General features: G+C 39.7%; 1 protein-coding gene across 4 annotated transcripts in view; it reads left to right on the forward strand.

Annotated features, from left to right (window-relative positions):
* DGKI (diacylglycerol kinase iota) overlaps positions 1 to 24,315 on the forward strand; it is a 218,485-nt gene that overhangs the window by 96,045 nt on the left and 98,125 nt on the right. For 2 of the 4 annotated variants that reach the window (XM_086610379.1, XM_086610380.1), the window contains exons 5-13: positions 815 to 871; positions 2,193 to 2,258; positions 8,298 to 8,369; positions 8,977 to 9,093; positions 15,323 to 15,409; positions 16,629 to 16,724; positions 18,560 to 18,642; positions 20,103 to 20,163; positions 23,626 to 23,739. In XM_086610379.1, the coding sequence (XP_086466505.1) occupies positions 815 to 871; positions 2,193 to 2,258; positions 8,298 to 8,369; positions 8,977 to 9,093; positions 15,323 to 15,409; positions 16,629 to 16,724; positions 18,560 to 18,642; positions 20,103 to 20,163; positions 23,626 to 23,739 (753 nt within the window). Of the gene's footprint in view, positions 1 to 814; positions 872 to 2,192; positions 2,259 to 8,297; positions 8,370 to 8,976; positions 9,094 to 14,926; positions 15,023 to 15,322; positions 15,410 to 16,628; positions 16,725 to 18,559; positions 18,643 to 20,102; positions 20,164 to 23,625; positions 23,740 to 24,315 lie in introns of all 4 variants that reach the window. The other 2 variants (XM_086610377.1, XM_086610378.1) reach the window with 2 other exon arrangements.

Here is a 24,315-nt window from a genome sequence, read left to right on the forward strand (position 1 = left end):
CAGCCTAAGCTTGAGTCCATTTCATTTAGTGCATCCTTACCACACATATACTTTGGCCTTTTTCTGTGCCTCTCTCTTCTTCAGTGTATTTTTTTCCCTCTCTACATCCCTCCTGCTCTTTTCTTTTCTCAAAAGTTTTTGAGTTTTTCTCATAGGACTCCCTTGTTGTTTGTTAAATGCTTCATTTTCCTAAAAATGTTTTCCATTTATGGAAGCTGCTGTTCTCTTCCTGTCTTTCCTCTCCCATCCAAAGGAAGCAACACCACTGCATGAGGCAGTACAATACTCCTCAAATGGTTTGTGGTTGGAGAGGTGGATAAAAGCAGCCTGATGTAAGCAAAAGGTAAAAATGTAGGGTAATTTGCACAGTTCTTCATGTGAATGAAGATTTCTCCACAAATTTTGTTTATGAAGATGTAAAGCTAGGATGTGCAAAAAGGTCTTGCTGTTAGATTTCCAGTTCCTATTAACCTTTGAGGCCTCAGCTTAAGTCCACTTTGGTTGCAACTGGTTTTCAGAAGACAACAGATGAAGTGGTTTCCTTCTAGGCAAGGGAGAGACAGTTTAAGTAGTTGAACTGATCAGGCAGCAATAGCATTAGTGAAGATGAGGGCTGCGTAGAGATCTTGCAAGGAAATTATTGTAGCATATGAAAAGAGGTTTTCTGGCATCCAGGTAAGTTACTTTGTTCAGTGTAGTGAAGTTAATATTTTAATAGATAGTAAATATTTTGGAAGTCTGGCCTAGATCAAAATATTGGAATAAATTCTCTCTCAGCTCACTTTCAGTTCTAACAGCTTTATTTTAATGCCAGATTAATTTTCGCTGCAAACCGACTTTCCGAGAAGGAGGCTCCAGATCTCCAAGAGAAGTAAGTAATGGATAAATAACGATTGCTTTTTATTTGATTTGTGCTGGTCCACCTGGTGTAGAGCTGCAGCGGTGCTTTTAGATTCAGAAGAGTCTTAGACAGAGTATTGGTTCCCAGTGGGACATGTTTTTCTCCCTGGAATAAGTGTAAAATGAATTCTAACTGAAGCTCTCCATTACTTATACTGACAGAAACTATTTCCTCTTTCTACTGTCTCTTTTCCCATTCGTTCAGTCTTTTTTTTTTTTTTTTTTGGGTAGCATTTCATTTTCCTTCCTGATTTTTGAACTAGTGTTTATTATTTTCCCTGCTTCTCTCTCCTTCCACTTGCCTCTCCCTTATTTTTTTTCTTAGAAGTATCTCTACTGTCTTAAGATTTTTATTAGTGAAAAAAAAAAAAAAATCATACATTCAAAACCCTAATGGTTTGTGACCAGCTACTATATGAGTTCAGTTTCTTTTGAAGGTGCTGGACATTTATTGTTCTTGTTGCTGTATTTCTATATCTGTTTTACATAGTTATAAGCCAGTGTTTGTTGTTTGCTTTTTTTTTTTAAAAAAAACAGCTTCCTAATCAAAATAGTTGTTGAAACTTATTTTACACTTTTAGGGCTTTTGTTTGTTTTTAATTAAAAAAAGGGGAAAATATACCTCTTAACTTTTATAGTTGGTTTGGTGGCCAGAGGTAGCTCAATTCCCCATCACATCAACAGTTCTGTGTTGGCTGGCATAATAGCATGGGACAGGCAGACCCTTTCTGACCCCCTTGCCTGCACAGAAGCAGGAGCAGCAGTCCCACTCACCCTCCCATCTCTTGTGCACCCCTTCCTGCCCTCCAGGATGTAAATAGTCCAAACAGGGAGAAAAGACTGCTTCAATGACTGCTCCTTCCTCCCCTCCTTCCTTTCTCCTGCATTGACTTCTGTTTTTTTTTGCATTATAAGACTATTTCCCAGCAGAATAGAGTGGGGTCCTGTGTTGTGCCTGGACACAGCAGTGTTTGGGCACTTCTGTGCTCTGTATTTAGGTGATAATTATCTCCACATCATGTAATGAACTTTCTTCTTTTTGTAGCAGAGTACCAAGAGAGTAGTGCTGGACGCTGGTGTGCAGAACACCATCTCATCCTTATTGCTCCTGCAGTTTTGGTTGTGTCTGGGGTTTCCCATGGGGACAGCTGCTGCATTTTGCTCCAGAAATGATTACATTGGCTGAAGGGACCTTTCCTATGGTGTCTGTAAACCAGTTTCACACAGGTGATACCTTGGAGTGCAAGCTGCCATTGCTTCCTTTAACATATTTTTTTGTCTGTCTTTTGCAGAACTTTGTCCGACACCACTGGGTGCACAGGCGGAGGCAGGAGGGGAAGTGTAAGCAGTGTGGAAAGGTAAGATTTCCAGTGCAACACGAGCACGGCACTGGGTACTTGTGAATTCAGGGTAGTCAGTAGGTCCTTCTAGTCACTGAAATTTCTCTATCCTAAACTCTTGGCCTCTCTTAAGCAGAAAATGACAAGGCTGGTACATTGAGTGGTAGCAGCTCTGACTCACAGGTGGGGAAAAAAGGCAGCTGCATCTGCAGAAATGAGCATATCGTGTGTCCTGGGACATTGTGCTGTCCTGGCTGGTGAAAATGAGGAGGGAGAAAGGTTGTGGCTTCTTGAGCTTCTTTCTCATTAAGCCAACCCTGTGCCAGTATGGCATTCTTGTAGTGCTGTCCTCTGTGCCAGAATGGTGATGGCCTATTTTTTCAGGCTTCTGGAAAAAGAAAGGCTGTTGCTTTCTTTCTGCCCCAGCAGGCTCTAAGATTTGTGAGACTGTCTCACATTCCCTCTGCTGCATAGATTGTAAAAGTTTATTTCTAAAAAGCTATAGAAAGGTGTAAGAAGTGCCTTAGCTACTGAAGACCTTTCTTCTGAAGTATTATGAACTCCTGAAATCTGTTGGGACATATTTAAAAATTAAATTAACACAGAGGTTTAATTTCTTTTCTCTAGCACTAGTTATACTAGTTACTAATTACAAGTATACTAGTAGTTACTATACTAGTTACTAGTTACACTTTTGCCTCTCTCTTAACATCAACTAGTAAGAAAGACTGTGTCTTGTCTCCATGGCACAGCACTTTAGTCAGAGGAAAATCAGATTTGTATCTGGATACTGATGTAGATCACCAGCTGCAACAAGGCGTACAATAAAAGTGTGATGCCCTTTTATAGCAAGTAGCATGCAGTGTTCCTATGGTATGACTTTGCAGTGATATTGCCTTCCTCCCCTGCCATTTTGGCCTGGGTCTCCCTTAGAGGCACTAGGAGTCATTTTGCAATGGGAGTGCTTACTGCCTGTCGTATCAAAACCTGTGCTGGGTGCGTTCACATGGGCAACATGACCAGTCCATCCTAAAATTCGTATCATCAGCCCTGACTGATATGGAGAAGTTCAGAGGAACTCAAAGTTTTCCCCTTAAGTAAGAAATATTCAGTTAAGACTAATATGACTGTGTTGTAGTAGAGTTGTTCTTTGTCAAGAAACAGAAAGGATTAGGGAAAATAACAAGAAAAAAAATCCCATTATCTTTATTGGCCAAGCAGTCTTCTATTACAGCAAAGTACTTGCCTGTCTCATGCTCCACTGCTACTTTTCTTATACCTCTGAGTGAGAACCATCTTTTATATTCTCTTGTCATGCAAAAGGGAACTATCATTGAAATGGAATAGCAATACATTTCAAGCAGTAAAAGAAAGTATTAGTCATGGAATACCTAATGATTTTGGTAGATCTCATTGTTGTATAATGTTAGCCCTATCCCATGGCTGGAACTGGACGGTTAAGTATTTTAATGATCATTAACAACACTTCAAGTAAAGAAAGTGTTTTGGATATACACGTCTCATGCTTCAAGTCATAAGCTGGTGGAAAGGCATTAATGCTCCTCGACACCCTTAGCATGACTTTGTGGCTTTATATTCTGTGTACCTGCTGTGATACAGCTGACACTTCCTGAGAGCTGGAATGTAGAGGCGTCCGTCAGCGTTCCACCTTAGATCAGAAATGCAGTTTGGAAGGAATTTTTCTGATTTTCGTCACTTACCATGGTTCATGTGTGTCTAGCAGCAAATGAACTGAATTCCTTTTAGATTAAACTTCAGTGAAAGTTAACTCTGCAGCTACTAATGGGTATTCAGTCCACAGGACCAGACTACAGCTAGTCCAAAGTAAAATTCTGTGAAAATCCTTGTGTGTAGTGTCCTCAGTACCAACAGAGCCTGTGCTCCCACTGTTACATATTTCTTGCTAGTGCAGATACAGCTTATATGGTCCCACCTAGGCTTTGGTTTTCTTCTCCTTTCCAGGGGGGATTTCACTGCTGTACTGCAAAAGTACTGCATGAAGAAATCGGTGCCAGGGAAGGGGGCCTGGAAAGTCTTGTTGAAAATCTTACTGAGTGAAGTGGAACCAAATGATCTATTTCTGTCTACTTGCTGTGATGATTCCCCTTTTTTGAAACTGGAGACTGTAATAGAAGGATATCTCTTAAGGCATCATCAAGCCCAGTATTCAACAGTTGGCTTATTATGGAAAAGTATAAGATGGAGCAGGTGTTTAGTGATAAACTAAACAATATCCTGGCCCTAAACAATATCCTGGCCTCTAAGAATTTGTCTCATGAATTTCCAGGAGTGGTGCCTTTATGTTTAACAGCTTCTGATAAATTTCTCTTCTCTCACAGAAGAGATTTCTGGACAGTGATTTCTGTCTAGTCTCTCCTCGAGTTCCCGTAAAGTTGTAGCATTTACAACGTCCTTTAGCAAGGAATTCCCAAACTTGACTACATGCTGTAAGAAGAACCATGTTTTGATGGTTTCAAACCTGTCACTTACTAGTTTTTTTTTCTAATGCTTCATTGCTCTGGTGTTGGAAGTAGTGGTAAATAAATACTTCCAAACCACAGTCTCTACACCATTCATGATGTTTAAGAACTCATTTCTTTCTCTTGCAGGCAGGAAAAAAGATAGTTTTGTAGCTTTTAGCTGTTATTAGCTGTTTGTTACCTGGGATCATCAGAGAAATCAGAATTATTTTTTTTTCTTTACATAATACAACATAAGAACGTTCAGACCATGTGGCCCAGCATCCAGTTCATAATTTTCCTGTTCAGTAACAGAAGCTTAAGGATGAGTGCGGAGTGATTCTTTCTTCATGTACTTCCACTTACCAGTGGCTTAAGGATTTATTGAGGCTGAGAATGCATCTTGGACCATCAGGCTAAACAGACACTTTATTTCTTTTTACTTTCTGTAGTGTCCAAAGCAGTGTGTCCACTATATACATACAGTGTGCAGCTACACTGTCAATCTGTTTCTACTTCTGGTCACTTTAAAGGCATGTGGATTGATGCAGAGCTGTATGTTTTCCCTGCATAGGGAAATGGTAGGATTGAAACTTCTAGTAGTGGAAAGGCAATTCCAGTTCTTTGTTATTTTAGCAGAGATCACTGTCCATGTGCTTCTGTTGCTGTCTGTATTTGAGTTGTAATAGTACCTGGCTCTCCTACAGTAATATTGTGTTGGAGTGTCTCTGAGAGCATTAAAAAGGGAATAAATATCATAAGAAAATACATGCAAAAGTAACTATATATGTTAGTAGCCTTAACGCTGATATGAAAATACTCTTTAATGATAAATAAATTTGAGAATATAACCAAACCATGTTGGAGCTAGTAATAATGATATGCTGTGTTTGTATGCCTGGGTCTGAGTATTAATGTGGGCTTTGAGCCCAATTATTGAGGCAGATTGTAATCACTGACACAAGCTGGGGATTCAGGTGCTCTTTTCCTCCAAATATATTTCCTATGGTATACACAACTGTGTATTTCTACAGGAGCAGCTCACAGCATGTGATTTCATGTGTTGTACAGGAATTGGGTGTCAGTGAATCAGGGCTAATCAGGCGCTGTTAGGCTGATATTCTCACAAAGGTGAAATTAATTTTCTATCTTAAAATCTCTTGATTTATGCAGAAGATTTCCGTGCATGACTTAGGAACTAGATAGAAAAGCTGAATTTTAGTTTTCATTCTCACTGAGAGAAGGCAGAAGAGATGATTTCTGATGGAATATGAGGGAGTTCCTGTGTTTCAACCTCATAATCCCCGTTAAATCTCACTGTGACCAGCGGTACATCACTTCATTTCATCAGTTCCTTTATTTGTAAAGCTAGCTTTCAAATAATTGCTATTTTACCTCAAATGTGTATCCTTAGGAAGAATTAGCTCACATTAGTAAAGCAATTTGAGGAAGAAAAGTGATATTTTATTGCTACTTATCATTAATATGCTTTTATTGCTGTATCATTTTCTCTAATGACTCCTAAAAAGCCAAATGGCTTACTGAATAAATGAAAAACGGTCCATCCAGAACCAGACAAGCTGCTCAGTCCATATGTTTAAAATAGACCACTGATGGGCTGTGGAATTAATGTACTGAATTTTAGGTTTTATTAGTGGAGGTTTTGGGAGAGAAGAATTTCTCCCCTGCTTGTTACAAAGTCAAACAAAACAAAACATTTCATGCCCATGAGGGGCTGAAGTATTTTTTTAATATACCTTGGAACAAGAAAGAGTAAGATTTGTGAAAAACATTAAGAAGCACTAGTCTAAGTGAACGACAGTAGGGCATTTTGTCCATTGTCAGACCTCCATTCCAACACTCGTATCATAATACCGTCACTCTGTTCTTGTGCCCACATGGAATGGCAGGCTAGATCTGTCCAGCCAGAAGCACCTTTGTGAAGCCATTTGACCACGCTCCATTGCTAAATCTACATATGTCAAATCACCATCATTATGAAGAATCTACTCTTTGAATTCTTCTGAGTGTAAAACCTGAGGCATTAGGGGAAGGATTAAAAAAAAATAATAAAATCTAGGCAGAGGTGATACAAGCCTCTTTAGGAGTAGGTCTTAGTTGGTGATGTGATCAATCTGACAAGCTGGTTTGAATATGTGCTGGGGACACCTGAAGAAGTAGCTGCAACATGCACTTCTGCATGGCAGTGCAAATAGGGAGAGCCTCCTCCTCTTCAGAGTGTTGATAGGTTTGTCCTCAGCTACCACACATGGACAGATTGTAGCTCAATCCCTCACTTAAACAAGACCAGTGCATCTCTGGATGGGTTTTTGATTGTTCATTTAGTCCTCCTTCTTGGTGTGCTTGACATTGTCATTGCATCGAGCGCTAATAGGCTCATTTTTCCTGCAGGTGCTCTCTTCCTGCTCTTTCCCACAGCAGCCAGGATAGGACCTTAATTATAGAAGCAGTGAAGCAATGTCCTGTTAGATGTCACTAAATCAGATTATAACTCTTTGCACTGGGTCTTGGGCATTGCCCAGCACATAGGAGATTTAGGTAAAACTCGACTTGTTGAAAAGAAAACTAGCTCACAAGTTCATGACTTGGTAGAGAGACTGAATTAGAAAATTCTGGGTGGTGATGGGCTACTTAATGTAGTAGAGAGAGAGAAGTCAGTGAATAAAGGATCCAGATGACTGCAAATCTGAAATCTAAGCAGTGGAGGTGTCTATGACAAACTGTTCAATGAAGTTCTGGACTTTCCATCTCTGTAGCCATCAACTCCCATAAATTCTCTCTCTGGCTAAAATAAACTTTAACTGAACACAAATTTTTAGGCTGTAACTTACCATTTGTTGCCTGTGTTGTACCAGAAGGGTGTATATGACCCTGTGTCTTTTCCAGCCTTAGAATTTAGAGCAAAGTGATATGTCTGCTGAAATTGCATTCTACAAATGAAACCTTTCTGTGGGAGAATAAAATCTCATATTTGCTCATGATGGTGGTTTGGTTTTTTTTTCCTCTTTGAAACTATAAAGAAATATTTCATCTGTTTGATCTGAATCAGACCATCTTGGTGTTTTGGAATTTGCTAAAAAGATTTTTGATCCGAGTCAACTAAATAAAGCAATAAATGTAATTTCCCACTCAGAAGAAAAAAAGAGGGGAATTCAAATTCTTGTTTATATTTAGAGCAAACAAGACTGCAATGAGAGAATGCTTTGGTCAACAGAATCTGAATCTGTCAGGTCTGTAGAAATCCATTAAAATAGACGTTTCTTCTCTATTTCTTCTTCCTTTGTTTTTAACTACAAAATGTAAGAAAAAGCATAATGTTTTGGAGAAGTGTTTTTAAAAGTGTATGTGAAAATACCTCAGTTGAAGAACCTTCTCTATGAATTGTTATTGTTTTATCCCCCAAAAATCTGTTTAGTGTCTTAAGAGTTTTGAGGCTGAACCAATGTATCTGACTGCAATGAACTGATGTAGCCTAGCACAGTCACCTGGCAGGAGTTAAAGGTGAAAATTTTCTTGTAGTCAGGGGAAATTTAATTTTTTTTTCTGCCTATTCTAGGGCTTTCAGCAGAAATTCTCCTTCCATAGTAAAGAGATTGTGGCCATCAGTTGTTCCTGGTGCAAGCTGGCGGTAAGTGAATGATACTTGCGGAGACTGGTAGCAGCTTCACAGAGTGGCCACACTGCAAGCAATTTTGTTTTGCCCGCCTCTCAGGGTTCCCTCTCTGTGATTCACCCTCAGTTTTGCCATTTATATTCATTTTGCTCAAAGACACCATAACTTCACCTGGCTGATGCAAGAGTCTTCTAGGGCGAGAGTCTTGCTGCACGATGTAGTCACTGGCTACCTCCCATCAGTGCCCTGCCGCTGCTAGCTCATATTGCATAAAGGCTCTTAATACATACAGCCGCATCAAACTAGATTGTGGTCTTATATCTGTGATCTGCATTTAAGTAGGTGTGATTGGTTTGGTTTTGGTTTGGTGTTGTGGTTTGGGTTTTTTTTAGTTTTGTTTCTTTGTTTGTTTTAGGTTTTTTTTTTTTTGTAAGAAGACATGGCTAGGGAAGATGATCTTTAGTTATATGTTCCTAAAACTCCTTGGTTTGAAGGACTTGAAGATGGTGGAATTAGGAACATTGCTCCAGTTTCTACACCATCACCCTCTTCTTCCCCTCCATGCTCCCCCCTTTGTCTTTCTTGGCCTCCTTATTGATTCTACCCTTTTCCTCTCTTCCAGTTTCATAACAAAGTCACCTGTTTCATGCTACATCACATTGAGGAGCCGTGTTCCCTGGGGGCTCACGCTGCTGTCATTGTGCCTCCCACTTGGATCATTAAGGTGAAGAAACCTCAGGTAACTGCATGCTGATGTCTGTTTCTGAAGCTGTATGGCTGTGCAGGGCCAGCCTGGCTTCGCCGCTCAGTACTCCTTCACTAAGGCATGCTTGTTCAACCCTGTCTCTATCCCTGAAACCAGCATACATCCATGGTGATTATGAACCTGTATCCTCCTGCCCCTCCATCCAGCCCTTCAGTAGATTTCCCAGTTTGGGACAATTAGCAATGAACGCGACTTTTGTTCTGAGCAAATCCAGCTCAGGTTTGTTCCTGTAACTGAGTTCAGCAAGCATACTGCAAGAAATCCCCTGTATTGTAGGCAGTCGAGCATGTTTCATTAAATAGAGCTGAGAGAATACAGGGAAAAACTGTTCACAGACATTCACTTGAACTGCAGTAAGAATTGGCTGTGTCTGGACTGGCATCCCTCTGAATTTGCCATAAATGAACATTTAAACAATCATGTCTTGTTTACATCAGTGCTTGCTGAAGGTCAGCAGTAAGCCCACATGCTCATTTAGTTGCAGGTAACAAGCATTAGACTTCAGAGTTCTTGTAATGGATGTGATACATCTTGGAAAGGATAATTTGCTGGTGAACACAACAGGGAGAAAAGGTATCCAAAAGAGAGCTGGCCAGAAATTAAAAGGAGATTCACATCATGCAATAAGTAATTCTTTTTCCTGAAAAGTCTGTTTTCACTCCAGTTTGAACTGAAAGAAACAGATAAACAAACGCTGAACATACCAGTGAGTCAGAAATACTGGTAAAAGTGTTATTTCAGAAGACTGAAACAAGTTTTTTTTTTCCTGATTTGAATAGTGTCTGGCATACCGAAACTTCCCACTCATGTTTTCTTGTAATTTTCCTCCATTGACAGGAAAGCTGGTTTCATAGAGTAGTGGTGTGTGGTTCTTAGCGTTAGTGTGTCTGTCCCTGGGACAGGGCTTTCTGGCTCTGTGTCCTGGTTGTCAGCACGAAGCTGAGAAGTTCAGGCTGCAGGCAAGGCACTAAGACAAAATTAGTCCAATGAAACTGGAAAAGATCTAAGTTGTGACGCTGCTCAGTTTTCAGTTCCAGCCTAGCAATATGACTGTCAGATTTGTGCATGAGTAGCATTTCTAACAAGCCGGATATTAAAGACAGGGGGAAAGGGGAAATAGGCATATAGAGTCATCGAAAAGTCAACCTAAAAGGCCACTATTTCTCGTTTAGGTCCAGAGAGAGTAAGCAAGGTTCCTAGCCACCTCCACTCTGAGGAAAAAGGTTTCTTTGGCATTTGTGTTTTTTCCCCCACACTCTTCTTTCCATGTTAATTTTATTCCAGCCTCCTCCAGAGAAATCTTTCTTTCTGTCTTCTTGAAGAATATTTGAGTCTTCAACAGACACTTAATCTCCTTGGTTAATTTTCAGCACCTGTGTAGTGTTTCATAGATGTATCCATGTCTGACCTTACTAAAAGAAGCCTTTCTTCAATCTTTTCTGTTTTATTTAATTTTTAGTAAAAAACCAAAAAAAAACCCCAAAAACAACACTGGTAGTTTTCTTTTGATTTGGCATTTGGCCAAAGCAGAGTACCTTTCTTGTAATACTTTTAGATAATTTTCTTTCTTGTCCATTATTTTTTCAGAAAAGTTCAAATAGAAACATAATTCTGATCTAGTTAATTATAATTCATGGGAAAAATACTTCTAAATAAAGGTTTAAAATGTTACACTAAAAGAAAATATATATTAGCTTTGTGTGCCTGAGTCATGAGTGGAGAGGAAGTATTTCAATATTCCCTCTCCATCACATCTGGAGTCCTTGAAATTCATGGTCAGTAGCATGCAAAAACCTCATCTTGAGTAATTGAAGCACTAGATAGATCAAAAAGATATTTAGCACAAGGAATGGGTATATTTCCATGAAGCTTCTTAACAGCACCCATTGCAGTGTCAGTTCTGGGGAATGCATCCTTATTGCTGTAGAAAATCCTGTCGCATCTTTCAGATGTGTTTTCAGATTTTTGGCAGAAGTCTTGTTTTTTTATTTACTATATTTTTAGGAAATATTTTCTTCTCTCCTGCTGTTTCTGGCCAGCTCTACTTCTGTGTATTATGACCCTCTTCACCCTATATGAATGTTTTGTAAGCACTATGAAACATTCACTACATTCAATACACAGAATACAAACACAATACTCGTATTTTTTTGTAAATTCAGACAGTAAAAAATATGTAACCAGCTATCGTTTTTTCACATATTCTACAATCAGAATATATTTGGCTAGAATCCTTTTCATAATAAAATATTTCCTCAGCTCTAATTAACTACTTACATTGGTCACAGGCAACTCCTGAACTGAATTCCCTGCTCATATGAAATTGATTTTAGTGGTGCCTTCATCCTGTTTGTTGGTTGGTTCTTTTAAGCAAATAAGATGGCTTTTTGTAGCAAAACCTTGCCCTGATTTTTAATTTTAATTTTTCTTTTTATTGCTACAAAAATGGTTTTCCATGCTTATTTTGTACAACATGGGTCACCACCTTTCAGATATTGGACTTGAATAAAGAGCACACTCCTCCTCTGACTGCCAGAAAAGTTGCAGTAGTGAAGCATCGTGGCGTAATTGCTGAAGGACAAATCTCTACTGACAACCTACGTTCTAAATGGGGAGCTTTTGCTTCTTGCAAGCAATTGATTGCAAGACGAAGAATATTCAGAATGATTCAAATAGCTTTGGGATTGGTGGTAGCCCTGTATGTAATGACTCATGTACATGAATGGAAAACTCCCAGTACCTTTTCCATGTTTTTCATAATGTGAACCACTTCTATAACTTCTTTACTGATTTCCAGTGTTTCTCTACTGTGCTAGCAGCACTTCGATACCAGCTCTAATTTCCTGGGGTTCAAATCAATTCCATCTCATAGTTTGTGAGAGCAGGTCACTCCTGTTGACTGGTGGTATTTTGTTACAGGTGAGGTATGGTAGCCCAAGTGGTGTTAGCTCTAGGAATGAAATTGCTGTGTGCTTCCTTGTGGAAGCAAGTAGATAATAAGGAGGATCTGGCTGATGAACTTACTGGCTCATTCTGTCTTCTGTTTGGGAAGGCAAAGGCAGTAACTGTAAAATTCCAAGTTTTTTCTGTTCAAGGTGAGTAAACATGGTGTTTTTTTCTTCTCCTTTGAGGGCTTTGAAAAAGTGCTGGTGAATATTTAATTTCTGGGTTTTTTTTCTTTGTTTCCACAATTGCTGAGTGCAGATGGCTTGTCTGATGGTGGTTTGTGAACAACCAGAGGATGGTCAAAATTGACCTTCCAAGAGGCTGTTTAAGTCATTTGAAGCTCAACATTCTAAAAGCCTTTGAAAACGAAGTCTGAAATGTTGTCAGGGAAAAGGTTGAAAGGGTCCATTGGTTTTGCTTGAGATAGTCTGTGGCCCTCATACCACCTAACACCATACAAGGAGGACTCCAGTTCATTTGTTCATCTTGCTAAGCTTGCTGCGAACTATACTGACCATTCAATAATACCTAAAATCTCTTTTTGAAGATGGCCAAACTGACATCCACAAAGGAGAGGTTTCCTCTCTAGAGGCAAGTTAGGATTTACATATGGTGCCTGTTTAAAGGTATGCTTTGCTATCAGGTACTTCGCTGAATAACAATACACGTCTGTAAAATACTCATCACCTTGTTATGTGGACAAGGTAGTATGCATCCGTTTCTTCACTTCAGTGTGCAAAGACTGATGAGTACTCTTGGCTGTTATTCTTCTGCATGTTTGCAAAGAGAACCTGTGTATGTTTAATCAGCTTTATTGCTTTTCATATCTGCTATGGACATGTGGTTGCAACCATCGTAGCAAAGCTTTAGGTTCTCTTAACACTATAGGTCTAGGCATGCTTAAAAAAAAAGTAAAATAAAACAGGTGTGATGTAGCGTATTTTAGTGCCTTTCTGAGTGTGGAAACAAAAATTGTTATAATCATGAATGGAGGCTTAGACTAAAACTGTTTCTCTATTAGAGCTGTGTGCCTCTTCCCACCCCACCCATAGGCAAGAAAAGAGTTATGTTATAAAGGGATTTAATGACAACTACATTTAAACATTCTTTAAATTATTATTTTAAAATTAGTCAGGATTTTACTGAACTATCTTTGCCGTTACCAGAAGAACTTCACTGGGCTTAGGTCCATCCATTGTGGGAGTAGAGTAACAAGCACAGTCCTTCTTCCAGAGATGCAGTTAAGTACTTGCCTAGTATAATGCCTAACTTGAGTTACGGGATAATATTTGCCAGCAGAATTCACTGCACTTTACCAACAGGATAAGTATTTTGAATTTTACACCTGGAGAGACTGAAGTACAGGGAAAAGGCTTGATATACCTGTGACCTTTCAGCAGACTACTGGAAAGACTGTGGCTAGACTAGATCTTCTCTCTCTATCCTGTGTTTTGCCCCAAGCCAGGCAGAATCCTTCATCACAGAATGGCTGAGGAGCTAGACTAAGGCCCCTACGGGAGGCAGCTTTGAGAGTAATGTCCCGTACCTTTCTATTGACATAAACTTTTGGCTACAGTCAATCTAATTACTCAGGTAGGGCAATGAAAGTCCATACAGATGTTATTGCTGATGCATTTCTGTATTCAGTCCAGTCTTTGTGGTTTTTCGTGCTTTCAAGATCAATTTATATCAGAGCAGGGGAAGAGAATGAATACTTCTTTAGGTGGTTTCTCAAAAGATGGTCTAAAAGGGCAAATATCTTGTAATTGCTCTACAGATCTGTCTTGTCTTCAGTATTTTTAGTAAGCAGCAAGGCATGACTGTATCGTGGTTCTCAAGGAATGTTCAGAGGTGACAAAAAGCTTGGGACCTTGTGCTCTACAGCTGGCTTCTCTTGGTCTGGGTGAAAAAGGACAGTGTCTTTAAGTTAGATAGCAGTTTTTCTCAACTTCTCGGAGATGTGGAGACATTAACTTGCATATCTGATGTGTCGTACTGAAGTCTTGAAATTCTGGAAGTGGTTGTTAGTATTAAACACAATCTAATAACTCTTCTTGTTAATGTTGGTTAACAAGCAGGATTAAGGACTGACGTTACTGCTTACAGATTTGATGGTATCTGGTCATTGACTTTTTTCATTAGTGGTACACTTTTGAATAAGATCAGGACAGAAGTCAACTTTTGGATGAGCTGAATGGATCTTGCTTCCCTTCTTGAAGCCAGAAAAAATAAATCAATAAACTTTCTTCTGATTCTCTGTGTTACTTTATTTCCTGATGACAACTAGACTAGAAATTGAAATAACTGAGAAAATATTTACAGTATTTCCTATAATACAAAATTTCAATCATATGGAAAAAGTTAGGGTTTCCTGCAGGTTACAGAATTAAAATAATTTAAAAATAAAATAAAATTCCCCTTTTTGGACTGTTCTTATCACACTAGAATACTTTTTTGTTCAATATCACTGAGCAGGCTATTGCCAGCCTGAAGAATAGCTTTGCAAGTTTTATTTTAATAGGTCCAGCAAAAATACAAGCAGTTTTATGTTGGTGATTATTTTTTTTTCCCGTGTGTAGTTAAGTGATGTTGTTATTTAAAAACAAAGCAAACAAAACCCCCACAAACACCCCGTTGCCCAAATCCTTAAATGTTAACAATTTAGTTTATTCTTTAGCAGATGATTACACAAGTTCTTGATAGGCTGGAACTGTCTCCACAGTGGCAGCATCATACGCCATGGTGGCCTATGTTATGTTGAGTCATAATGGTTGCCAGAGCTAAAACTTGTTGTTTTCTTTCCTAAAAAAAACATGAAAAATATCTCATTTGTCATGTTTTTTATTACATCTTTATGCAGGTGGTCTCCGTACCAGGAGACGAGCCTGATTGGGCAGGAGACTGGAGCCCCGAAGGGGAAACGGGCGTCTCCTACCCCTATTGGGAGGGTTGGCAGGTACAACATGTGGTGTTATGTGAGTCTATGGGAGCATCTGATCTTTTTTCCCCCTCACAGCGTGGGAAAGTTTCCAGTTCCAAAGCACCAGTCTGGTCTCCGTGTGTGGCTTTCTCCATAAACGGTGGTGTGGAAGTGTAAAGCATGCAGCGCATGTAATTTAAATCTCAAGCATGTGCCAGATACTCTTATCATTCTCCAAGTGGACATGCATGGAGGAGCTTCGTAAAGGGGCTCTGTCTGGGCCTGTCTTCTAAATTTTGTTTTGCTTTTCATGTATTCTTTTTTCTTTTGATGTAGAACTCATTAAAGACTTCAACACGGCGAAAGAAGAGAACATCTTTTAAAAGAAAAGCTAGCAAAAGAGGCAATGAAGTAGGTATTCAAGTGTTTTGGAAATCAGTCTCCTGTTTAAATGTCTAAGTGTAGACTTTAAAGTTTATATTTTTTACTGCAGTGCTTAATATATTTTTTTCCACCGGAAAATTCCACGCTATTGAACTTGTTGTGAGAAGAGATCGGTTTTGGTAAAACTTGTATGAGAAGTTTTATTTGCTGAGTTGATTTTTTTTCAAGAAACAACATACCAGACTCCAGAAGGACCAGCAGCCTAATGAAACAGCATTCCTTTGGAATGTAAGAGACTCAGCTCAGATCCTTGGTTTTCACTAGGCAGAGCAGGGGTGTGAAACTGAGGTTGTGAAATCCACGGTGAGTGCACTGATGCAAGGGTCTGGCCCAGTTTGAGGGTGTCTCCCTCAGGAGATCTCATATTGGAAATATTCTGTTTGTGTGAAAATTGACATTGGGTCACAGAGAGAGAGAAAAAACAGATGAATGATCTGATGATTTGATTTACCACGTAGCTTATAGAAGACCTTGTTTCCAGACCCTGCCTAGTGGATTAATTATGAGGCTGTTTTTCATCTATATAGGAGAGATGGAGGGAGACTCACCTCTGCATAACCAGGGCTGTCTGGTTAAGGTCCTCACTTGGGTGGTGAGAGAACTGCAGACCAGAAACTTGAATCTGTCTGCCACAGCCCAGAGGAGTGCCCTCACTACTGGGCTCTCTGGTGTCCTACAGGCATAGGGAGTAGAGGGATAAATAATTTTCTCATTGACACTTCATGTTTGACCTGTGGCATTTGTTCAAGGGTGGGAGGGCGGCAAGGCCAAGAATTCAAGAGCAGATGATCTGCAAATAAATGCTGATACAGCTTGTCTGTTAGATGGAATTAATGAAATAGGTAGTTTATTTCATTCTATTTTCCGTTGGGTAATTGTTCATATTAGAAATAGCACTTTGTCTGACACGCAATTAGCACTGTGTGAATAATTGGGTTTTTTTGAAATAACATTGAGTAAAATTTTAAAATAGTTTTGTGCTGTCCTAAAGTGATTCCCACTGCCCCTTGCCCCCATTTTCTTACTCAGTTGTCTCAGCTGGATAAATTAGTCCCAGCTGAGCACCACATTAACATGGCTGTACCATTTCCAGTACCTGAGGTAATTTTGGCAGCGCTAGATTGAGTCTCCTGCATGTGCTATGCCAGGAAAACATACATAGCTTGTACTAAAGTTGTTTCTTGCTTCTGTTTCTCAGGATAACAAAGGTCGGCCATTTGTGATAAAGCCTATCTCTTCTCCACTCATGAAGCCGCTGCTGGTTTTTGTGAATCCAAAAAGTGGAGGGAATCAGGTAAGAACATCACCTGGATCCGAGTCACAAACTTTTAGTTTAACAACAGTGTTTCTGTAAATGAGACTATTTCTTGGTCAGTCAGATAGAAATCTATGCCTGAGCTGCAGTCCTCCAGAAGTGGTCCTTGCTCTGCCGAATGCCCTTTCCACTTCAGTGGCATTGGATGGATGGAATGGATACTCGAGTGTTTGAGCAGTTGTGCTCCTATCTTCAGAATCTTGAAAGGAATCTAAAATGATAGTTCGGAGGTTTTCAGAAGACTTCAGCTTTTCACGGAAAATTTAGATTGCCAATGAAGTCTTAGGCTTTTATCCAAAATGTGATTTAATTTTACTAGGAAAGCCTAGTGAAATTGATGAATGTGAAATGATCCATTCCTATGGCATTTAAAAAATCATTCCTGGTGTTGTACTGTACCATAAAGAACAAGTTGTAGTGACTAATATGCGGCAGATTTCTTTCTTAGGGTTCTTAGAATTAAAACTTATCCAATTGAATGTTTTCCAGATTAGTTCTGCCACTTTTTGAATATTGAATAATCTGAGTGCCTTTTGATAAACTGAGCCTTCTAGTTGAAAAGAAAGGATTGATGTAAGATACAACAGAGTCCTATAGAACATGGAGAATAGCATGGCCACTGCTCACTTTCTCCTCTGTTAGAAGAATTAGGATGGATATCACATGAAACTGCTAAGACTCTGATTCAAAACAAAGAAAAAAGTTGGTCCTTCTCACAGTGTGTAGTTCAGCTGCAAAATTTGCCATAGGATGTTGTGGGTGCTAAAAGTACACCGGCTGAAGGAGCGATTTGGAAGAGAAAACCCTGAAGGTTACTAAAGTCCTTTACCCACCTCTGGCTCAAGAGTTCTATGAACTACAAATAGCTGAGGCTGGCAGAATACCTACAGCAAACATTGTATTTATTTTCTCTGTTCTTATACCTTTTCCTAGGTACTTTGACTGCTGTTCTTAGTTCTCCACTTAGGGGAAGATGTCAGACAGAAGAGCCATCCCTCAGAAGGGGGAAGCTATTGAAAATTCCTGACTTGCACTCCCCAGGCCATGTCTGAAAGGCATTCTTGAATTACTTTGGAGTACAAGCTCGCCCCATAGGATTCTTAGCCCTCTTCCGCTAGTAAGAGATCCTGCCACTTTGTGTCTGGGCAGAACATGATGGAAGGAAATTGAGTGTCTGGAATATGAACCCCAAAGTTTGAGAAAGCTGAAATTATATCTTTAGGTCATATGCTGGCCACACTGCGCTGAGTGAAGGAGCATTGTGCCAGCTGTAACCCATAGAGTCCTTGACTCCTGTTTCATTAGATGGCAGAGGGCTACAGTTATGAATGTTGATGGTGATGATGGAGGTCAAAGCAATGCCATTGCTTGGATGTTGGGCAGGACACTGTTCAATGTGGTGGTGACTTTGCCCGCAAGCTTGTTCGACTTACTGTCACGGATGGCTGAGATTGGTGTGGGATAACAGAGATTTCTTCTTGTTGCAGGTGGTGAGAGGCAGGAGAACAGGTTGCTGTGGGAGCTGAACCTTTGGTCTGACTCCAAATGCCTGTTCTTGTGAACTATTAGTGATCTGTTGTTAAATTTCATCTATATGTATGTGTGTGCACCCCGCCCGGACTGGGGGGTTGCTATTCTGTAGAGCAGTCATCTGCTATGCCACTTTCTAGTTTGTCTTGTTCTTGGTTTGTTTGCTTTATTAAGCACAGAAGAAAGAAAAGCAGTCCAAATATAGTTATCAATGAACACTACTATTTCTAATAATCATTAAACTATTCATAATTTCCTTTTCTTTGATTTTTCTCTCTTCCCAGGGCACCAAGGTTCTCCAAATGTTTATGTGGTATTTGAATCCACGGCAGGTCTTTGATCTCTCTCAGGAAGGGCCAAGAGATGCGTAAGTTGTTGAACCTTCAGCACTACGGACCATAATTATTTTCTGATCAGAAAAGCAGGCAAAGGTCTAGCTTGGGTAGATTAGTAGACTGTGCATGAGGTTTACGTATTCAGGCTTTGGTAGCAGCGAGGAGGGCTGCAGTGCTGGCTTCTGTGAGAAGAGATCAGGAGCTGTCAGACACAGCCAGTTCCAGATGACTTCAAGACGGATTTGCTGCTGATCTCAGGTCCTGACCATTCCCTAATGGCTGAGCAATGCAATGGAGTGAGGCTGCCTCCAGGTTTCCATACATGACAGTAGCATGCAACTATCTCTGCTTGCTGAGTAACTCAGCTTATCTGGGAAATAGTTGAAGTGTGAGCCTCTTCCAAGTGAGGGAAGATGTGTCTTTAAAGAGCTGATTCTCCCTGCGAAGGATTAAGAGACTGTCCTTCTATGGTATTTGAGACAGGGATCCTTGTTTTACTTAACCATCTGTTCAGCACTAGTTTCACAAGTTAGGCAGCACCAAAAGGTAGTAGTAATGTAAAATCAAATATTTACCTGTGTAAGAGCAGTCCACATATTTGCTATTCAAGACACCCAAGCTTTTTTCCCTGCAGAAACACCTCCACTTCTGATCCTCTCATAATGTGTAAAAGCTTTTAGACAGACACATGGTTTTCCAAGCTGTGTAATGGAGTTAAAGGAGGATTAGGTCCTCTGGTCACTCAGCTCTCTATATGTGAATGTACCCCCTCCATTAGGAGGTATATCATTATGTCTCTTTTTCATGCAACTGAAGGAGCAAGTCTTCAACAGGCCCTTTTTTGGCTCTCCAGTTGGTATCTTAGATCAACTATCCAGAGAAAGAACTCTATTAGATGTTCTTGCCTTCTGTGGTGTTAAAAAAATATTTATCAGTTGAAGAAGTGATCGTGTTCTATATGCCTCAGAAATGGTGGCTCAGCAAATCCTGATGAGGAACACTAAATTTTGTTTAAAAAAACTCAATGTTTATATGTGTTTTCTTTAGGATAAGAGAAAAATTTAAACTTTTGTCATCTCCAGAGAGAACATAAGAATCTGGCCTTTCAGATTTAGCATGGGAACATGCTGAACTGATCAAATACTTCTCAGGAGGTGCTGCCTGACCATGGAGGAAGACCCCATTTCACATCCTGGTGGTTTTGTGTGTGTGTGTGTGAAGATGTGAAATTAGCCACAGGGCTCAGGTTTGGTTGGGATCGATGCCACCTGTGGCTGCCAGGGCTGGTGCCTCCTCACTGCCAAGTCTTTTGGTAACGCTGAGATTTTTTTTTTTATTTTATTTTTCTACCTCCACCCACGTTCTTAATAATGAATATTAGAAAATACAGTAAGCGACGGTTGAACTGTTACTCAGAAAAATGCATAAAAAGTGCCTGCGTTATTGTTCTGACTTTTTTTTTCCCTTTTTTCCCTTTCCCTCCTCTGGCCAGGCTGGAGCTGTACAGAAAAGTGCCAAATCTGCGGATCCTGGCCTGCGGTGGGGATGGGACGGTAGGTGGCCAGTGCCTGGCAGCCCCTGTGGTCATCGGCCAAGTGATTAAATTCCTCACAGTTGTGAGTTTCCCACCTTGTGATGCGTGCAGAGCTGGATAACCTACCTTATGTTCGTGAAATCTGCTTTTTTTAAAAAAAATAATTTCTGTGTGACCTGTCTGCATAGTGGTAGGACCAGATCCTAATTCCAAGGTCCCATCTGCTTATGCATAAAGATTTGGTACAGCTTAAAAAGAATAAAGACTAACTTTGCTAGCCTCTTCTTGATATGTTCACACAGATCTGAGAGTCTAGCAGGTTAAGTCAGTGTCTGGGAGACACTTAAATCTTAATTTCCACTCCTTCCTACTGTTGTTTCCATGATGTCCGAGTACAGTCAAATAGGGTTTGTGAAAGTGAGAAAGTGAGTTTCCCCGCTTTCTTTACAAAACATCTGTGAGGAAGGATATCACATTGGTCATAGTACTAGCTTGAGATCTGGCTGATCCAGGCTCATCATTTTTCTTTGCTACTGAATTTTCTGTGTGTTCTTGGATAAGTGAATAGGGTCAAATCTACAAAGGATTTGGACACCTTCAGTTGGAGACAGGCTTTACAGTTCAAGGTCTGGAGGCCATGAGTGGTAATGGAGGTATTACCACCACATTACTCTTTTCAGTACTTAGAAATATTGTAAATATAAGCCTGTGCCACTGAGTGCTTAAATACAGTTGAAAAACTGACCTTTAATCTCTGTGAAGCTCAGTTCCCCAAATGTACATTTGATAATAGTTGTAACAGCAAGTATGGTAAGGAAAATACTTTACTGCTTGCAAGGTGCAATGGCTGGCCAGGATAGATATATGTAGATATTTAGGGCACAGGGAGGATTTTTTTTTTTTTTTTTTGCAGTGAGCTGGACCCCCACCCTTAAAGCATCTCTGCTTGAATTTCTGGGGGTATTTTCTGTTCAGCTTCTGTGGGTTCTTTTAAAACTGCAGCTATAGGTGTTATTACTACCAGTGCTTCCCCTACAAAAGTGAAGGAAAAAACCCATGATTAGTCTACTGAGTTGCTGGTACCTGGGAAAATAAGATGTTACTTGTTACTGAATTGTGAACTTTCCTTGAGAAACTTGCAAGACATTGCTTTAGCAGGAGGCATAAGGTGCAAAAAAAGTGTTTCAATCTGTTTCTGAAAGTCTTTTTCTTCCACCCGAGGAAGCTGATATTTTAATAGGGGGGGGGGGGAATTTCATCCTGAAAATATTAAAATAGAAATTAAGGCAACTACATTGAGTTTGACCATCCTTTGTTCTCCCTTTGCTGAGCAGTGCAAGCGACAGGTGGCAGCACCTTCTCATTAGTATGAGCAGTGCTCCACTACTACCTTCGCTGCTGCTCAGTTTGAAGCAAATTAATATCTAGTTATTCCCAAAGCCATTACATCTAGAAATGAAAAATCTGACTCAAATGGTCTTAGTGAATATTCAATGAGACCAGATGTTACCTCGCTTTATGGAGGTGAATCAGAACTTATTTTAACTTTTCCATCATCGCTGCTTGCTGTTGCTTTCCAGGGCATAAGTGGAAAGCTGTGCTTTCAAAGCAGTCAGGAGCTTTCTGTTTACAGGGAAATTATAGTCTTTGTCATCCTTGATTGTAAAACTAACGTGCAAGGCTTAGAAATGACTTCAAGTTAAAAAGCAATGTTGTGCTTATAAATTAGTAATTTGAAGTTTCTGTTTATCAGTTAAAAGCATTTACAAAAGTGATAGGTATTGTAATGCTACCTGCACCAGTGGGAGGCTGAGACATCACAGATATATGGATTAAGTCAGTGGTGATGACAAAGGGCTAATGACAAGAGACTCTTTAAGAAGTCCCGGCCCCAGTGAAGTTATCGGGAGTCTTTATTCTGTCTCCTGTTACCAATACTGAAGGATAGAATTTTGAAAGGTAAAGGATTACTTATCTCTGAAAATCTCTTCAGGACTTTACTTAGTCCTACCATGGTGCCTCTGATAGACCTAGGTACCTTTGGTGACATCTGAGTTCATGAGAGTTGTAAGTGCTTCAGATGACTGTTGTCAGACAATGAGCTCTAATGTGGGTTCACATCCCGGATGAACGCTTTAATAATTGTACAACTGGTTATGATAAACAACTGTCTGATAAATGCCATTTGTACTTGATTAAATTTCTTCAAGAGACTTGGAGAAAGACATACCCTAGAATACCGAATGGGGTAGCAGTTGCTATAACTGTCAGGCCAACCCTTCTCCATTCCGTCAGATTTCAGCTGTAGTTCCTAATGCCAATGTTATGCTGGGTACCTCTTGTGAAGCTCAGGTTTCACCCTAGTTTGGGATAAGAACCTATTTGGAATCATAGTAATAGGGATTTGGGAATTTTTCCTCCCGCCATAGTTGGAGGAGGAAAAATCCTGTCCAGCTGCAGTCAGGATTTCAGTTTTATGTCGTATTTAAAAGCTTACGTTTTCAGTAGAGGCTGCATCTTTGAACACTGGAGTCAGGAAAAAAAAAAAAAAAGATTAGATTTTATGATCTTTTTTTTTTCCCTTAATTATTTATTTAAAAATGCAGCACAGGTTCTTTCACAGACTTTGATTCTTTTTTTTTTTTTTGTAAAAGTGAGAAATCATTTAAGAAATAGTCATATTTTCTTGTAGCAAGAATTTCAGTCATAAAAAGTTTCAGAACATTTTCAGGAACTCTTCTTTGTCATCTTGGAAATTACCATTTAATGAAAACAAAATATTTTACAGTAATTTATTCCCTCTGGCTAAATTTCTATTTAAAAGTTTTATGTGGTCCAGAATAGAGACAGGAGAGAGAAACAGCTCTCTAAAATAACCAATAGCTTATGATACAAAACAGACAGATTCATTGTTCTAACCCAAAGTCTTCAACCCTGAGCATTAGAATTGTCTTTTATTCTAGTCATTTAGTCTTCTATTTTTATATATATATATGTGTGTGTGTATCATTAGAATATGTATATTTTATGCTTTGCACTGAGTAAAATAATTCAGTGCTAAGGTCTTGTCTGGGGAATGGGAGACCTGTGGGCAAGTCTCTCTTCTAGTGCCAGGACATGCTCTGAGATACCACACTGTTTTAATGTGTTTCTCACATCTTCTTTCATGACAGTTGTCAAAAGTTGAGTTTCTTTTAGCATACAGACACATAAAAAATGTCATCTTGAATCATCTGTACTATTCTTCGCTCATTTTTCAATACAGTGTTTTTCAGAGCAATAGTTAGGCAGCCTTAGTCAGGTGTAGTTCTGTATGTTTTCATTGCAGAGTTAAATTTCAGATATGCTCATTTTTCCTTCTCCCTTTTGTTTTACTTCATCTTCTCTGTGAAGGGGATATGATCAAAATACGTCTTTTTCTATTTTTCCTGTCCCTTTTAATCTTCCTGACTAACAGTTTTCTGCATTTTCCATTTCATAGGTGGGCTGGATCCTCTCCATCCTCGACGAGCTGCAGCTCAGCCCCCCGCCTCCTGTGGCTGTCCTTCCGCTTGGCACTGGGAATGACCTTGCCCGCACCCTCAACTGGGGTGGGGTAAGCACTGACAGGGGTATCCTTATGTGCGGGCTCTCAACTTGCCGGTCTGATTTAGTTGTGTAGTAGGGTGACATTTCATTTTGTTTAAAATAGTAGGCAGGGCTGTGTCCAAGGTCTGCTTCAGTTAGGCACAATGGTTTGGTTCAATTTCCAGTCTGGGATCTTGAATTTCTTGCCGTGTAGTTGTGTAATAAAAGTGTATACGGATGTATCTGTCTGGTATTTCAGGCCAAGGAATGAGGAGTATGTGCAGGCTTCTAATTTAAGCATAGTTTAAACTTTATTTCTCTATGTTTATCCTTCACTACACCACTGGAGTGTACTCCAGACAAGGCAAATACACTTTGAGTTCGTCTCAATATGGTCTTACTTTGCCTGTCCAAGACTTGTGTACCTCAGCAATAACTTGTTAAAATGCTTGATGTATCCAAACGTAGCAATACTTTGAGGTGTTCTAAGGAATAGTTGATCTGGCCTCTGTGAAAGGAGGGAAGTCAGCCAGGTAATTGGCAAGTGACTTGCTTTTCTTTCACTGTCCATGGCTGATACTCTGGTGACACTCCCTCTGCTGTC

The sequence above is a fragment of the Tauraco erythrolophus genome, chromosome 4 (genome assembly GCF_009769465.1).
Source record: "Tauraco erythrolophus isolate bTauEry1 chromosome 4, bTauEry1.pri, whole genome shotgun sequence".
NCBI lineage: Eukaryota > Metazoa > Chordata > Aves > Musophagiformes > Musophagidae > Tauraco > Tauraco erythrolophus.